Raw genomic sequence first — 16,214 nt, 5'->3', positions numbered from 1 at the left:
TGGACACACACACACACACACACACACACACACACACACACACACACACGTCACTTTAAGAACTCAAGAATACCAGCTGATATCTGGGGGATGCAGAGCAGCGGAGGATGGGGGAACTTAGCACAATGTCCTATGAAAGAGATTCTGAAGTGATGGTGATGAGATTACTGGTGTGGCAATGACACAGACTTAAATGTGGATCCATCAGCCAGGATAGCCCCCAGAGTCATTTTAATAAAAACAAACATATACCATATAACAAGCATCACATACCCAGTGGAAAAATACTCAGAATTCTTTTTTTTAAAATTAATTTATTTTTATTTATTTATTTTTGGCTGCATTGGGTCTTCATTGCTGCCCGCGGGTTTTTTCTAATTGCGGCGAGCGGGGGCTACTCTTCATTTTGGAGCACGAGCTCTAAGCGCACAGGCTTCAGTAGTTGTGGCTTGTGGTCTCTAGAGCGTAGGCTCAGTAGTTGTGGCGCACGGGCTTAGTTGCTCCACAGCATGTGGGATCTTCCCGGACCAGGGATCGAACCCGTGTTCCCTGCATTGGCAGGCAGATTCTTAACCACTGCGCCACCAGGGAAGCCCCAGAATTCTTTATTGGCCTAATTGTCTGGCCATAAGCTAGCCATGCCCAGTGGGCCCAGAGCTATATCCCAGACCAGAACAAGGGCCACCGTCTTTGTTTCCTCCTCTCCTCCCCACCCCAGCCCAGTTCCCATCTCTCCACCGTGTGGCTTTGCTGTTCCAAATAGGGCCTCAAAGATTTGGGATTAAAAAGAGTCGACGAACTTCTGTTCCCTAAATCAGATTCAGAATTTGAGCCTTGACTGTATGGGGGAGGGGAGGGTCGCAGCCATGGCAGCCAGAGAGGCCTGGCCTCCATCTGCCTGTGCAGCCTTGGGAGTGTCACATGGCCCTTCTGTGCCTCCACTTTCCATCTGTGAAATGGGCATCCCAGCCTGTGGCACTGTTGTCGAGACTGAGTGAGGGAATGTTGGCTCTTGCCATGTGGCTCTGGGCACCCTTGTGGCTCAGAGCCCCTGCTGGGGATGTGGATTTGGGGTGTTTTAACCGAGCACCGTGCCCTCCCTTTGCCGTTGGTGCAGATGACGTCCGATTGTTTGCCTTCGTGCGCTTCACCACCGGGGACGCGATGAGCAAGAGATCCAAGTTTGCCCTCATCACGTGGATCGGCGAGAATGTCAGCGGGCTGCAGCGCGCCAAGACCGGCACGGACAAGACCCTGGTGAAGGAGGTGGTGCAGGTAACTGTCCTTGTGTTCTTGTAGGGTCTCTGGGCGGGGAAGGGTGCTGGTCACATCCCACAAAGGGTCACCATCCAGCAGGGACACGAGGGGCTGGGCTGGGCTCCTTGGTCTGTGACTTTGAACGTGTCGTGCTACATTTCTGGACCACTAGCACCACTGGTGAGATGTACCCCAAATTGCTTTCTGGGGTGGTAGCCGCATTTGTGATCCTGACCATCAAATACTAGAAACGTGGTGGCTGGTGTCTGCCTCTGCGGGGGGGGGGGGGGGGGGGCGGGGCAGGTGGCTCACGGAGAAGGGGTGGCTGGTGTCTACCTCTGGCGGGGGGGGCGGGGCAGGTGGCTCACGGAGAAGGGGTGGCTGGTGTCTACCTCTGGCGGGGGGGGCGGGGCAGGTGGCTCACGGAGAAGGGGTGGCTGGTGTCTACCTCTGCGGGGGGGGAGGCAGGTGGCTCACGGAGAAGGGGTTGGAGGGATGACCAAGTGGCACCGCTTCCTGATTGGGTGATGGATGACTTCCAACTGTGGCCATGAGGACCCAATGGGAGAATTCACGAGTGCTCTCTGAAAGGTGTCTAGCACACAGTAGGTGCTCAATAGCACTTGGTGAATGAATAAATGTCAACCTTATGGGCACCAGCAGGGGTTTTATGATGACTTTGATGGCCATAGGATGACAAAGGCTATATCAACAGTGGCAGAGATGCCTAGTCTGGGCACTGGGCGTTGGTCATGACTGACTTACTCCTGTGTCCCTATGAGACGGAGAGGAGGAGGAAAAGGTGGGTGTACCCTTGGTTTTGTCTCTGAGCTTCTAAACAGTTCTACCTGTAGAGCTCCCCATTTTAAAGTTTTTTTTTTCCATTCTGGACATAACAAAAATTGACACTAAGTGATTCATCTGGGGTTGGGACACTGGGTCATGCTGAGAAAAATAAAATCCAGATTCCAGAAAGATAAACTGGGGAAGAGAGGTGAAGGGGAGATAGTTTTCTCCTTACCAAAGGATTCTCCAGTTTGCAAAACAATTTCCTAAAACCCATGAAGGGGAGGTGGTATAGCTACCGCCCACCGCGGGTATGGGGCTTCTTTTTGACGTGATGAAATATTCTAAAATCTGTGGTGATGGTTGCACGTATCTGTGAATATACAAAAGGAAGCCGTTGCATTGTAAAAAAACCAAAACCAAAACACACACACACAGAAATCGGCTGTGTGCAATGTGGTGTCCTGGATTGGATCCCGGAACAGAAAAACTGGTGAAATCGGAATGAAGCCTGGGGTTTAGTTTAGTAGTCACGTACCAGTGTTGGCTTCTTAGCTGTGAGAGATGTGGCACCGTAACCTAAGATGTTAACAATTGTCAAAATGACCGGTGGGGTACATGGGAACTCTTGGTATTGTCTCTTACCACTTTTCTGTAAATCCTCAACTATCCCCAAATAAAACTTCTATTTAAAAAATAATAATAGGAAAAAATTTTCCTATCATTCCATTTTTACGGTTTATTTTTCCATCTTCGCTACGAGTTCTGCGGGGAAGCTCACCTACCTCTTGGCATTGCTTGGTCACAGCCTGTGAATCACGCCCTAATCAGCTTCTTCTTCTTCTTCTTTTTTTTTTTTCTAACATAACATAATTACATAAATTATGTGGCCTCAGAGTCTTTGTAATGAAGGTTTTTCTGGCGGCTGAGCGTCCCATTTCCACCGTGAGGTACTGAAAATCCCCCTGCTGTTGACCTCTTGAGTTGCTTCCACTTTTTTTTTTTTTTTTTTTTTTTTTTTTTTGCGGTACGCGGGCCTCTCACTGTTGTGGCCTCGCCCGTTGCGGAGCACAGGCTCCGGACGCGCAGGCTCAGCGGCCATGGCTCACGCGCCCAGCCGCTCCGCGGCACGTGGGATCCTCCCAGACCGGGGCACGGACCCGTGTCCCCTGCATCGGCAGGCGGACTCTCAACCACTGCGCCACCAGGGAAGCCCAGTTGGGGGTTTTAATGCTTAACCAGCTTTCAAGGATCTCCTTTATGGCAACAGAATGGAAAATGCAAAAGAATGCATGTCCAAGTCCGAAGGTCTCCTGCTGGACTCCGCCCTCCACACTTAGCCCTCTTGTTGGCCAGCCAGGGGAACAGGGCACACAGGGAGAAGATGGTTGCTGACATGTGTCCAGTGGCGGCAGTCTTCTGAATCTTGCAATGCTCCTGTTTTCTTTCCATTTTTAAGATTGTGGTGAAATACAGTAACATGAAATGTTAGCCCTTTTGGTGTACGGTTCAGTGGCGTGAAGTACATTTGCAGTGTTGGGCGATCATCACCATCGTCCGGAAAGTTCCAGAACTTTTTTTTATCACCCCCCCAAAGGAAACCCTGAACCTATTAGCAGTCTGCAGAGTTCTTTATATATCTAGAACTCTTCTCAATTTGGCTCAGTGGGTTAAGAGGGTGATTTGGGGAAATACGATTCTTTGGTAACCTCAATTGGGAGTATTGGTTATAATTCATTTGTTTGCAAACTCAAATACATTGCAGCAAAAAGGGGAATTGCTTGGCTCTCTGAACTGGGAAGCGCAGGGGTTGCCAGCTTTAGTGGTGGCTGGATCCAGGGCTGAAGCAGTATCTTCCTTTCGTTTCTCTTTTCTCTTTCCCCTGGATTTGTCCTCAGGTGGCCTCTGTGCAGCGGGAGAAATGGTCCAGGCATGGTGGTTCTTCCCGGTCTTGATCCCAGGGGAAGAGAGAGCCCCCCTCCCTCAGTGTCAATCATTCCCTTAAAATGATCCAGTTGGCACATCCCGTGGACCAGGCAGGTGGGGTCCCATGATTGGCAGCTCCGATTGTTAAAAGAAAGGGATGCTGGTAGATGAAAAGCACAAATGTCCCCTCCAGTGGTGGTGGGGGTGGGGGGGAACAGACGACAACGACGATGACGACTGTATCTTGAACTGCAGGTGCAATGTGATATTTTGACCATTACCTTTCACATTTTTCACCTCTGCATTTAAAAAGGTTTATTACCCGAAGCTATTACAAGACCTCACATTTATACTACAGTTGCAAATACAGCCATTAATGTTACAAAGGGGTCGATATTACTGGCATAATGGTATTTTCTGACAGTCACCGAAATCATGCTGATCTGGTGTGTCAGTTGTCCTCTCTGCTTAATGGAGACTCAGAACAGATGTTCTCTAAGGGTCTCCAGATGGACCTTTCTGGATTCCGTGTCTTGGGGACAGGATCACATCCCTAGATGCCTTTTACCACCGTTTCCATGTGAAGAATAAATGGATTGAGTTTTAGTGTAAGATTACTCATAACCCTTGGTTTTTGTAATAATAAAACTAATGTACCCACATCCTTAGGCTTTGTATGAGACGTAGACCATGTAAATTAATGTAGAGACATTGAAATCCAGAGGAGTGGGTCTTTACGCCACCTGCCTGCCTGTGGGCAAGTCTCTCTCCCTTCCTGGGCCTCAGTTTCCCCACTTAAAAATGAGTTGGATGACTTGACCTGCTGTGTCGTATCCTGTTTTGATTTATTCTGAAATTGTTTCATTTTTTATGGGGTAGTTCGTTTACGACAGCATATTACATTTAAATGAACCATACTTCGCTTTGTCGGACAAAGAGAGTTTGTAGTGCAGTGGTCTGGGGTATAGCCGTTTGAGCCAGATGGGGTGAGTTCAGATTTCATCCCGGCCATTTACTGTATGGCCTTGGGCAAGTTGCTGTCCTCTGGGCTTCACTCCCCTGATGGCTAAAACTGGGCTGGTATAGTGTCTGCCTCTTGCGGTTGTTGTGGGGATTAACTGAGCAGCTATACGGAAAGCGCTTAGAACTATCTCTGGTAGAGGCCTGGAAGTGCGGCTCTTATGACTCCCAGCTGTCCTGCTTAGACAGCACCACGATGCACAGCTTTCTAGGTTGTGGAGTGTTTCCCTGGGAGCCGATAGGTCCGCGTGCTGAGCCCGGGACACAAGGCATGAATCTTACTGTTGAGCCATCCTGCCTGACTGTCTTGCAGATGGCTTGGATCAAAGTCACATCCATCAGCAACACAGGAAGGTCCTGACCCTCACCCACCCTTGCTGACTTCAAACAATCCAGACTCCTTCAGGTTCCAGCCTGGGGCCTGCACATAGGTGCATCAGCAAGGGGAGCCCTAACCTTCATCCTAACCTTAACCCTAACCCTAACCCAGAGCAGTGATAGGATTTGCCCCGAACCCATGGCTACCAAGCAGCAGGCCTGGGGCTGGAGCCCAGAGGAGTGAAAAATCAGGAGGTTTGATTCTGGGTCTCTTTAGTCTGTGTTCAGAGCCGGGCTGAGATGCTGAGCTGCATCTGTGGCTGGTGGAAAACAAGACAAGACCAGCAAGGCCACGGGCAGTGACGGGTGCTGGGCTGGGCCATGGTGACAGCCGGACTCGAGCCCTGGGAATGTGCTGAGTGGACAGGGTGCGCGGCTGCGTCGTCACAGCCGTCATCAACACAACACCCGTCCCATTGTTCCGGCGCCTCTGTGGGATGACCGGGGCGATGCAGTCACCCCCCGTTAGAGACCTGCCCGCGCTGGGCCAGGCTGTCTTGCTTTAGAGCAGACTCGGTCGATGAAGCATTGTGCTGGCCTTGCGGAATCACTTTGTTCACGCGGTCCTTTTATCTGTTTTGTATTTTTTAACATCATACGAATGCTCACGGAGCCAAGTAACCAGAGGTAGATCTCAGCTTTCAGCACTGGGAAAAGAACGGCGGGGAGTGTTTCCTCCAAGGAGAAGTAGAGGTGGGAAGGATGGGCATGTCAGTGACTGCATGGAATCATCAGTGTAGTGTATCCTCATGGCCTCTAAACCCCAGGATCAGGGCTGGCTTACATTCCGGAGCCCCTCCACCCCCAGAGCCAGGACCAGATGTCCTAACTCTCCTCCAGGAGGGTCGTATTTGTGTACCAATATGGTAGTAATATTAATAACAAGAGTTTTACTGTGCCGCTACCACATGCCTGGCACTTTCAAGGACTTTCCACACATTAAAATGATTTCTTCTTCACAACAAGGACAGTTCTGTCATTATCCCCACTTTATAGATGAGGAGACTGGGGCCCGGGGAAGTTGGGGAAGTTGCCCAATGTCCCCTGTGCTTGTAGACTGGCCCCTGGGGCCCTGACTCTGTCACTTCACCCCACTGAATGTTTCCCAAAGTCCTCTAGCACTCTGAGAAGGCTCTGAGAAGTTCTGCAGGAAACAAACCTCTTACATTTATTTTTTAAATTTACTGATCTGGTTCTCAAGCTCCTTGATGGTAGAACCTTTTTTTTTTTTTTTTTTTAAACTGGAAACTGAACATCATTGCACAGTGTTTCTTTTTTTAAAAAATGCTGCTGTGTCAAATGGTAGAGATCATGGGCTTAAGGGGAGTGAGACCCAAGTTGATATTCCAGCTCTAGCAACTTTTCATCCTAGGACCTCGGGCAAGTAACTTTATCTCTAGACTCTGTTCTCACTTAGGAAAAAGAGACTGTAAAATTTCATAGAGCTGTTGGAAGGATTAAAGGAAAGTAAAGGATGTGAAAGGTTTCTCCTTTTAGTGACCGATGAACTCCTATTCATCCTTCAAAACCCTTCTTCTTTACCCCATTCTCCTACCAGCCTCAATCAGAATTAATTGCTCCTTTATCTGTTTGTATGATACTATGACCCAAATTCCATGAATTATAATTAAGTGACCCTAGAAACTAATCTCAAGGGCAAGGACCATGGCCACTTAATTTGTATTTCTCAAACCTAGAAAAGTACTAAACAGGTGCTAAAAAGTGAAGACACAGATCTGTTCACCTAGGCTGTAGTCTGTGTCTTATTCTTGGTGTATTCCTAGGACAGAAGCTAGTAAATGTTCAGTAACTGCTCTTTGGGCTGAATTAAATTGTGGAAGCCATTTACACTCAGGGAGGGATTTAGGGGTGGATTGGAATTTCCAAAGGCTCTGCTTTGTGTCAGTGAAAAGCAGAGTTGAGAGCTGGTTGGGTCAGCCGGGAGAGCCCACACACTTCTGTGTCATGAGATTTACGGGGCTGCTGCTCCCCCTTGCAAAGCATTAGTTGCTGCCTGGCCCTCGGGTGACCAGCTTTGGGCTTCATCCATCTTTAAAGGGTTTCAGCTGTTTGTTTTTACAGGGAGTTTTATGCTTCTTCAAGCCCTTGGTTTGTGGAAAGGCCCTTTATTCTTCTCAGAACCAGAAAGGGCCTCTTGTGCTGATGCGTTTCACCTGGGCCTGGGCTCAGGCAAGGGGGCTTTCCCATGCTTGTGTCCTTTATGTAACACAAATACAAAGCTCCCAAGCGGCCTGTGAATGGTGGAGCCAGGGATCATGTGTGGAGGGGCAGGTGCCATTATACACCCAATATACAGATGAGGAAGCTGAGGCTGGGAGGGGTGAGTCCTCAAGCCAAGGTGAGTGTCAAGACAGAAGCCAGCTGGTGGGGCTCAGAGACCGCTTTAGTAGTGGGAAGGGCAGTGGGGAACCTGGTTCTATGCTCCTGCTACCAGGAGGTTAAAAGCCCTTGGGAGAGGAAGACGCCCAAGCCCTGAGCCCAGCACGTAAATGGAAGCCGCTTGCACAAGCCTGCCCTGCCAGGGGGCTGTGGCCGGGTGCCCATCACTGAACCCCAGATGGGTCCCAGACCTCGGCCAGCTGGCCTTGGCGTGGTGCCTGCCTGGTTGCCCCCCGCCAGCTGGCCTCCTGATGTCCACACAGTGATTCCCCACACTGTCAACAGCAGACAGTTTCCATGCTCTGGGGATGCCAGTTTAGAGTGTGTGCAGGTCTTTACTGAAGGAGCCCAAACGCTGAGTCCAGACAGGTCTCCGTGTGTGGCGTGCACACCCCATGGAGCTTGTCGGGGCTGAAGGCTGCCTACACTCTCTACGTTTGTCTTTCAGATTTTCCCTCCCTCGTTGTCTTCCCTTGCATGGACCAACCCCACGTTCGTCCTTGTCATAGTTTGTCCCTCGACATCCTGCCTTTTGAAAGACCTTCCCAGAACAAGCTCCAGGCTCTCTGTTTTCTCCCCCTTGGTGGTTTCTCCCAGGGTGGTGTGGTTTTGAAAAATGGTTCGGACAAAATTAAGGACCTAAATGATGATCAGGCACTCAGCGATTTCTGCTAATTCCCCTGGAGCCCTGGCCTCGTGGTACGTGTTATTACAAACGGGATTAATCACAGCAGTGGTACAGTGTGTCCTTTCATGTAACATTTCATAAATGCTTTCAGTTTTCATAATTTTAATGGCTGAATACTATTCTGTTAGTGAATATGCGATTACATGTACGTGTGTGTGTGTGTGTGTGTGTGTTCACTCTCCTGGTAAAGACCTTGGCGTGGAGTTAGACACGGGTTTCGGTCCCAGCCCCACCACTCACCGTGTGTGCGACATTTTGCCGGCTACTTGACTTCCTTGAGTTTCAGCATCCTCTGAAAATTGGGGATGATAATATCTAAACTCATGGAATTGTAAAAAGTAAGTAAAATACTGTATCATAAGTGTCTGCTATGTATGAAGTGTTCAGTGTAAATACTACTTATTTACCCAACTTCTGTTGAAAAGTGGAAGCAGTCTGGTATTTACTGACAATGAACATCTGTGAGTATGTGTGTTATAATTTTTAAAAAATTCTGTTGAATTATTCCTTTGGGAAAAAGTCCCCAACGTGGGTGTCACTGAGGAACGAGAAATGCTAAGCACAATTTCAACCAGGCAGCAATTGAAGCCCTAAACATGGATTTAATATCGTTTGTCGAGTGATCCATGGCAGGGGCTGTTTGGAGGTCTGGGTTAAGGATTTTGAGGTTAAGTCTGGACCCAGTGGGGAAAGTGCCAGGATTGATTAGTGATGTCTGTCATGGATACTGGAAAAGCGAGCAGAGTTTGTTTCCCGCTTTCTTACCGTCCCTGGTCTAGATGGAGCCGTAGTCAGAAATCAGGCGGAATGGAGTCAGGGCTTCTGGAAATGTCCGTGGTCAGGAAAGCAGGGGGTGTCAGAACCCAGGCAGCCACTCACATGCTAAAGAGGTGGGTGGCCCTGCGGGGGTCAGGATTCAAGGCATATGGATGGCTGCTCCTTTTAGGTTTGGACGCAAACCTACCCCAGCTTGCTATAAGACATCATGCTTTCCCCCATCCATCTGTGTTGGGCAGTTACCTTGTGTCCACTCGAAATGCCACCACATTCCTCTCTCTTGTCCTTTGTCCTCTCCTTAGTGAAATAGGGTCGTGTCGTTTCTGCCCCGTGATGGTGACGCAGGTGCCTGTGTTCCCGAATCTGTCAAACACTGGACCCTACCATTTTGATCTATTTGTTTTTCCCTTGTCTGTGGTGACTCACGCCAGTTACGAGAACCTGTTCTTTTTGAGTGAATTACACCTTGCTGGAAGGATTTTGAAAACCTTGATCTCTGAGGCGCTGTAGAATAGTTGCAGGAGGGAAGGCGTAGGGGACCCGGGAGGGGTTGGCAGCTTTGATACTGTGCATTTTCATCAGGCCCGTGTTCCTTGGAGGGTGCCTTTTCTCCTAGCAAGATGCAGGCTGCTGGGACCAACTGCTTTTCTTCAGCAGACCAAGGTCTTTGGTTTATAATTAATCTTTGCCTACTTGGGGGAGAAGATACAATATTGTGGCCAGCATGCGTCTCATCCACCCCCTGTCCTATTTCACACATGTGGGAGGGGAGGTTCCATCCCCCGTTTTTTGGCAAGACTTTACTAGCACGAGGCCTCCTTTTCGAAAGCCACGCTCTAATCCCAAAGTTGACATTTCTGTGCCAGTTTCCCCCGTTGCTCCTTGATTCTTGTGTCCAAGGTGGAACGTTGTCCCACATGCTCTGGAGGCTCAGGTGCAAATCCACAGATGGCTGGTGGGGAAAGGGCTGGCCGAGCCTGCCTTCTAGAACCTATGAAAGAAGAAAGCCCTCTTCTTTCACGGAGGTGGAAACCAGGGCCCAGAGCCATTGATGGCTTCCTTCGGGACATTTTAGAGCCCCCTGGTTCTCTTTCTCTGCTCTTAGACTCTCAGAGGGACCTGTAAGTACCAGATTTTGACTTCCCATGGCCTAGGAGAGTGTCTGGCGTATAATAGGTGTTCAGTAAACACGTGTTTATTGCAAGAATGAATTGCATTAGCTCTCATTGTCTTTGGATACAACGAAGGTCACCTTTCCTCCCCGGGCCTGCCTTGTAGAAATGTCCATTGCTGGCATCGCAAACTTAACTGTCAAAGACTCCCACTCATTTTTTCTTCCCAGACCTTCCCAGCACCCATATTCTCTGCATAGGGTAGCAACCCACCATGGTCCTAATGTTCTAGGTAGAAGACCAGACACACTCCTACCCCAACAGGCTTCTTCTCTGTCCTCCTGTGGCTAATCCCACGCACAGCTTTTGGACGAGCAGCTGGGTTTGCCGTCTTCTCTCTGCAAGGGCCAGGAGAGCCAATGTCACTACCTTGCTTATTCCGAGGAATTCTCCAGACTTCCCTTCATTAAAAAGTAAATAGTGGGGAATGGAGAAATCAGTGTGGGTGAGAGAAGAGGAACTAGCCACTCCCTGTGCTCTGAGTGTTTCAGAAAACTTCTTTATAGCTCAGACTCCTCTAACAATCTTGAGAACAAAGGTAACTCAGGGTCATTTCAAATATTACCTAATCATTCTGGAGCACTTCTACTTCACACTCATCCGAGCATCACAGCCAGCCCTGGGATGTAGGTCCTCTTATTGTCCCTGCTTGGAGATGAGGAGACTGAAGCTCGGGGCAGGTAAGTTTCTGGGGAGGGTCAGGGTGCCGGAGATGCGTATGGACAGCTGTCCCTATTTGTATTTGGCACAAACTACTCCTAGCACGTTTCAGGACTGAAGCTGGGCTTGAAACCCAGGCAATTGGGAGCCATTTAAAAATGGCGTGATTTAAAACCAAGGATAGGAAAATACTTATACACTTTTAAAACCAGCCTTGCAAATAGATTCTTGACTATGTACAGAGCCCCAATTCCTAACCCCAGTCCTTGCCTAGAATTGCCCTCCTTGGAAGCAGACCAATGTCCATCTTATATCTTTGAAGCATGAACTTAAATGCACTTGAGAGAAGTCACAGGGACAGAATGTATCCTGAACTTGACTGGTGTGTTTCCAAACCATCTTGGGGTCCTTTTTAGCTCGATGAGGCCTCTTCCTTTGAAAAGTCCTGCACTGGCAGAAAAGGGAGAGACCCTGTCTGGAGGCTCTCAGCCAGGGACCCCGAGTTCCCAGACATGAAGATCTTTCTAGAACCACAGGTGACAGTGCCCCCAGACTGGCATATTTTGCTTTGAAGTCTCTGGCATGTGGCTTTGGTAGCCTTGAGGGTATGACGGATGCTTACGTGGGTGGGACAGACAGGCTGGAGCAGCCTCCCGGGAGCGTGCGGGGAGCGTGCGGAGGAGTGAGGACCTGCCCCCAGGGCCCCGAGGGGAGGCTGCTGTGCGCCCTGGGATGAATAGTTTCCCCTCTCTGGGTCTCCTACTTCTTCTCTATCAAATAAGGGGGTGAATGTCAGGGTTTCAAAGGCTCTTTCAGCTCAATGTCCCCTGCCCCCCCCACCTGTTTTTGTTAATCAAGGTATAATGTACATAGGGGAAAATGCACGAATCTTAGATGTACAGCTTGATAATTTTTTTTTTTTTTTTTTTTTGCGGTACGCGGGCCTCTCACTGTTGTGGCCTCTCCCGTTGTGGAGCACAGGCTCGGGACGCGCAGGCTCAGCGGCCATGGCTCACGGGCCCAGCCGCTCCGCGGCATGTGGGATCTTCCCGGACCAGGGCACGAACCCGCGTCCCCTGCATCGGCAGGCGGACTCTCAACCACTGCGCCACCAGGGAAGCCCCCAGCTTGATAAATGTTTGAATTTAAAAATTTTGAATTTTTGTACGTACCCATGAAACTACTACCCAGATCAAGTCGGAACATTTCACACTCTCCCTGTGCCGTCCCCAAAGGCTCCCCCTCCCCCACTCAGATCGGCTCCAATATCTTATGGTTAATGATTCTCCTTGACTGAGCACATTGTTCTCTCAGGTTCTTTCCTGTTCTATCTAGACCTGGGCTGCCACCAGCCACGTGTGGCTGCAGAGCACGTGAAGTCTGGCTTGTCATACTGCTGTGTGCCGTGCCTATGGGCAAAGTACACACTGGCTTTCCAAGATTTAGTACGGAGCGCAAACTGTAGACGTTTCACTGATGGTTTTATGTATTGATTACCTGTTACGATGGCAATATTTTGGGTATAGAGTTAGATCAAATACTATTACAATGAATGTCACCTGTTACTTTTTTTCAGTGTGGCTACTAGAAAATTTAAAATTCCCTACGTATTAGCATTGCTCTGGGCCCTGCTGGTCTCCTTTCTGGAGAAAGGACTTGCCTCCCCCCTCATCTTGCAGCCCTCGTGTGGCCTGCCTCTGCCCCAGGAGGTGTTGCCTGGAGGATGCCAGTGACAGTGGCTGAGAGCAGAGGTGTGAGCGTGGCGGGGAGGTGGCCCAGCTTTGTGCAGATGTGTTCTTTGTGGTTTTCAGCGCAGGCAAGTCCATGCAGGTCCCAGGTGTTGCTCCCACATCAAAGTCTGGCTGTGCACAGAGCTGTTTTCGCTCTGTTTCTGCCTCTTTTGGAAAACTCACACTTAAGCCCACTCCACAGAGGTGGTGGCATCTCCCTTGCCACGTCGAAGGCCTGCTCTGTGAGAACCCTGGCAGGAACAGAGGTGGAGGAGTGTACAGTCATTTTGAGTTGGGTTGAGGCTGACTCAGACCTTTGCGGGACTTTCTGCAGAGTCCACACCCTGAGGGGAAGCATCGGCTCCCCTTTGAAGCCTCTAACCCCCCAGCATCCTGTGGTGGAGGAGGCCCACCAGGCCTGCTGGGACCACATCCACGTGGCTGGCCCCCTCCTGCCTGCCCTCTGGAGGGCAGGGGCTGGTTCCTATAGTGGGGATGGGTGACGTTGCTCTTCTCTGTACTTTTGTTTGAAAGAATCATTTTTTGGCAAATCTTTTGGTTTTAAACGTCTCAGATTCTCAGGTATATAGGGTTAGGGGCTGCTTTTCTTTGCACTTTGAGACATAGCTATTTTTTTAAGGTAATTTTGTTCATTTACGTTTATTGTTATGTTTCACTGGGTTCTGCTATCCTGGTTTGCTCCTGCTGGCTATGATTCGACTTCCCATATACCTGTGGGTTGAAGGCGAATTGTGCTCTATGTGCACTTTCATTGTGGATTTCTGAGATCTTATCAAACTTCTTTTAATCTAAGTTGTCTAATGGCTAACAGACACAAGCGTGAGTGTTCTTGTTTCTCTAGATTGCCATATATAGCTACCACAGGGCAGAGGAACTTTGGACTTCCTTCTATAGGCGCCTCGAGCTGTGGGCTTCCTCCTTCTGGTCTGCTCTTCGCCCCTCCCCCTGCCACTGGGGCTCAGCTTGAGAAACACATTACTTCTGGGTTCCCCTTTCTGGCTCTGCCATTCTGCTGTGTTCAGTGGTGTGCTGATGACTTATACAGACGCTTAGCAGCACAGCATGGCAGGCTGGGAGTAGAAAGGGTTGAAAGGATGTTTGGTCATCTGGGCTAGTTACACAATCTCTCCAAGCCCGGCCTGCGGATCTTATCTTTAAAAAAAAAGCTAATATAGTGAGGGAGGATTAAGTGAGCAAATGTGTGAGCCCGCACCTGGTACATAATAGGTACCTGATAAATATTAACCTCCCATTTCCTCCTTCCTGTTAGTATTCTTGGTGGTTTGGCATGGCGAACGTTTCGTCTTAATATTGTAAAACTTGATCTTGTGCTCCTGGTTTAGTCATTCTCCTTTTTTTCCTTTCTCTTGTTTTTTAAAAAATTGAGGTGAAAAAAAAATTGAGGTGAAATTCACATAACATAAAATTCACCACCATTTAAAAATACACAACTCAGTGGCGTTTAGTACCTCACAAATGTTGTGCAGACACCACCTCTATCTAACTCCAAAATATTTTCATCACTCCTAAAGGGGATGGTGACACTTTTAAGAAGTCCAGCTTTAGAGTCGGCTGTACCTACTAGCTGTGTGACTTTGGGCAGGTGTCATAATCTCCGGCCTTTGTTTTCTCATCTTCACAATGGAAATAATATTGATCGTTTTATAGGATTTTTAAAAAAACAGCTTTATTGAGGTATAACTTACATACCACAAAATTAACTCATCCTAAGTCTACAATTCAGTGATTTTTTTAAAGTGAATTTACAGAGTTGTGCAGCTATCACCGCAATCCACTTTCAGCACATTTCCATTATTTTCTGTTGCAATCTCTAGCTCCTAGAAACCATGAATCTACTTTCTGTCTCTCTGGATTTGCCTTTTCTGGACATTTCATATAAGTGGAATCATACAATATGTGGTCTTTCATGTCCGGTTTCTCTCACTGAGCATAATGGTTTTGAAGTTCATCCCTGTTGTAACCTGTGTCACTACCTCATTCCTTTTTATGACTGAATAATATTCCATTGCATGGATAGACCATGTTTTGTTTACCCATTCATGTCTCGATGGGCATTTGGGTTGCTTCTACTTTTTGGTTGTTATGAATAATGTTGCCATGAATGTTTGTGTTTGCAAGTGTTTGTGTGGACATATGCTTTCATTTCTCTTGGGTACCTATCTAGGAATACCGTACTAAAGGTTTTAAGAATTAAGTTTGCTAATGTGTGGCAGTGTCCGGTACCCATAGGTGCTTTGTAAATAGTGGTAATTGTTTACATTATTTCCTTGTGGACTCTTTTTTTTTTTTTTTTTTTTTTTTGCGGTACTCGGGCCTCTCCCTGTTGCGGCCTCTCCCGTTGTGGAGCACAGGCTCCGGACGCGCAGGCTCAGCGGCCATGGCTCACAGGCCCAGCCACTCCGCGGCATGTGGGATCTTCCCGGACCGGGGCACGAACCCGTGTCCCCTGCATCGGCAGGCGGACTCTCAACCACTGCGCCACCAGGGGAGCCCTCTCTGTATTTTTACCTGTCACCATCCTGAAATTTTCCTTGTTTATGGAAGTCTTATGTATTAAAATAACTCTAGATTCTTCATGCTTCAGGGTTACCTGCTAAGCCAGATCACCTGTGTCACTCATTCATGCCACGGGCATTTATAAGAGCCCCACGGGTGCCAGGCCTGTGGGGTTTTACGGTTGAAACGTGTGCCCTAAGAGGGCACAGTGACTGCCTCCATTTGCTCTCATTGTAGCCCCGTCACACGGCATGGTTTTTCTTGAATGTATGGAGACAGACTCCCTGCCTTCCAGTAGCTGAGTGTGGCCGAAGAGCCCAGTACATCCTTTAGTGCCTTCAGTGTCTGTGCTGATCACTCAGGCCTGGGACCAGAGGCCCTGCATCACTGTGACAGGGGAGCTTGAAGCTACCTTGTACCAGCCTGTGACATCCAGTCATGTATCTCTTCCCAGCCCCACGTACTGGTCCCCTGTTGATAGCTTGTAATCAGATATCACGTGAATATATACACCCTGGAAACGCGTAAAAGCTACAAATCACCCCGCCACCACCCCTCTTTTGAGAGAGCCTGGCATTAAACATTTACCAGCTGACCTGCCTACCTTTCCAATCTCCTCTTCTGTTGAGAAGATGGGTTTTCACAGATGAGGAAACTGAGGCACAGAGAGGTGAAAGAACTTGCCCAAGGCCACACAGCCGGAGAACGACAGAGCCAGAATCCGAACCCAGACCTGACCTTGGCCCATCCCCTTGGTCTTGGAGCTGCACAGTATCTCGACTTTACCCATTTCCTGATCTCTGGTCACGTTATTTTTGGGTTTGTTTTTTCTTCCCCTGCCAAACCATTCTGCCACCAGATTTTCATTTTGATCACTTCTTG

The 16,214-nt window shown here is 48.7% G+C and overlaps 1 protein-coding gene across 1 annotated transcript in view; it reads left to right on the top strand.

Annotated features, from left to right (window-relative positions):
• COTL1 (coactosin like F-actin binding protein 1) overlaps window positions 1-16,214 on the top strand; it is a 44,056-nt gene that overhangs the window by 26,494 nt on the left and 1,348 nt on the right. The window contains exon 3 of the mRNA XM_030863176.3: window positions 1,118-1,275. Coding sequence (XP_030719036.1) covers window positions 1,118-1,275 — 158 coding nt within the window. The remainder of the gene's footprint in view (window positions 1-1,117; window positions 1,276-16,214) is intronic.

The sequence above is a fragment of the Globicephala melas genome, chromosome 19 (assembly GCF_963455315.2).
Source record: "Globicephala melas chromosome 19, mGloMel1.2, whole genome shotgun sequence".
NCBI classification, from domain to species: domain Eukaryota; kingdom Metazoa; phylum Chordata; class Mammalia; order Artiodactyla; family Delphinidae; genus Globicephala; species Globicephala melas.
This window is presented reverse-complemented; position numbering and strand designations above follow the sequence as displayed.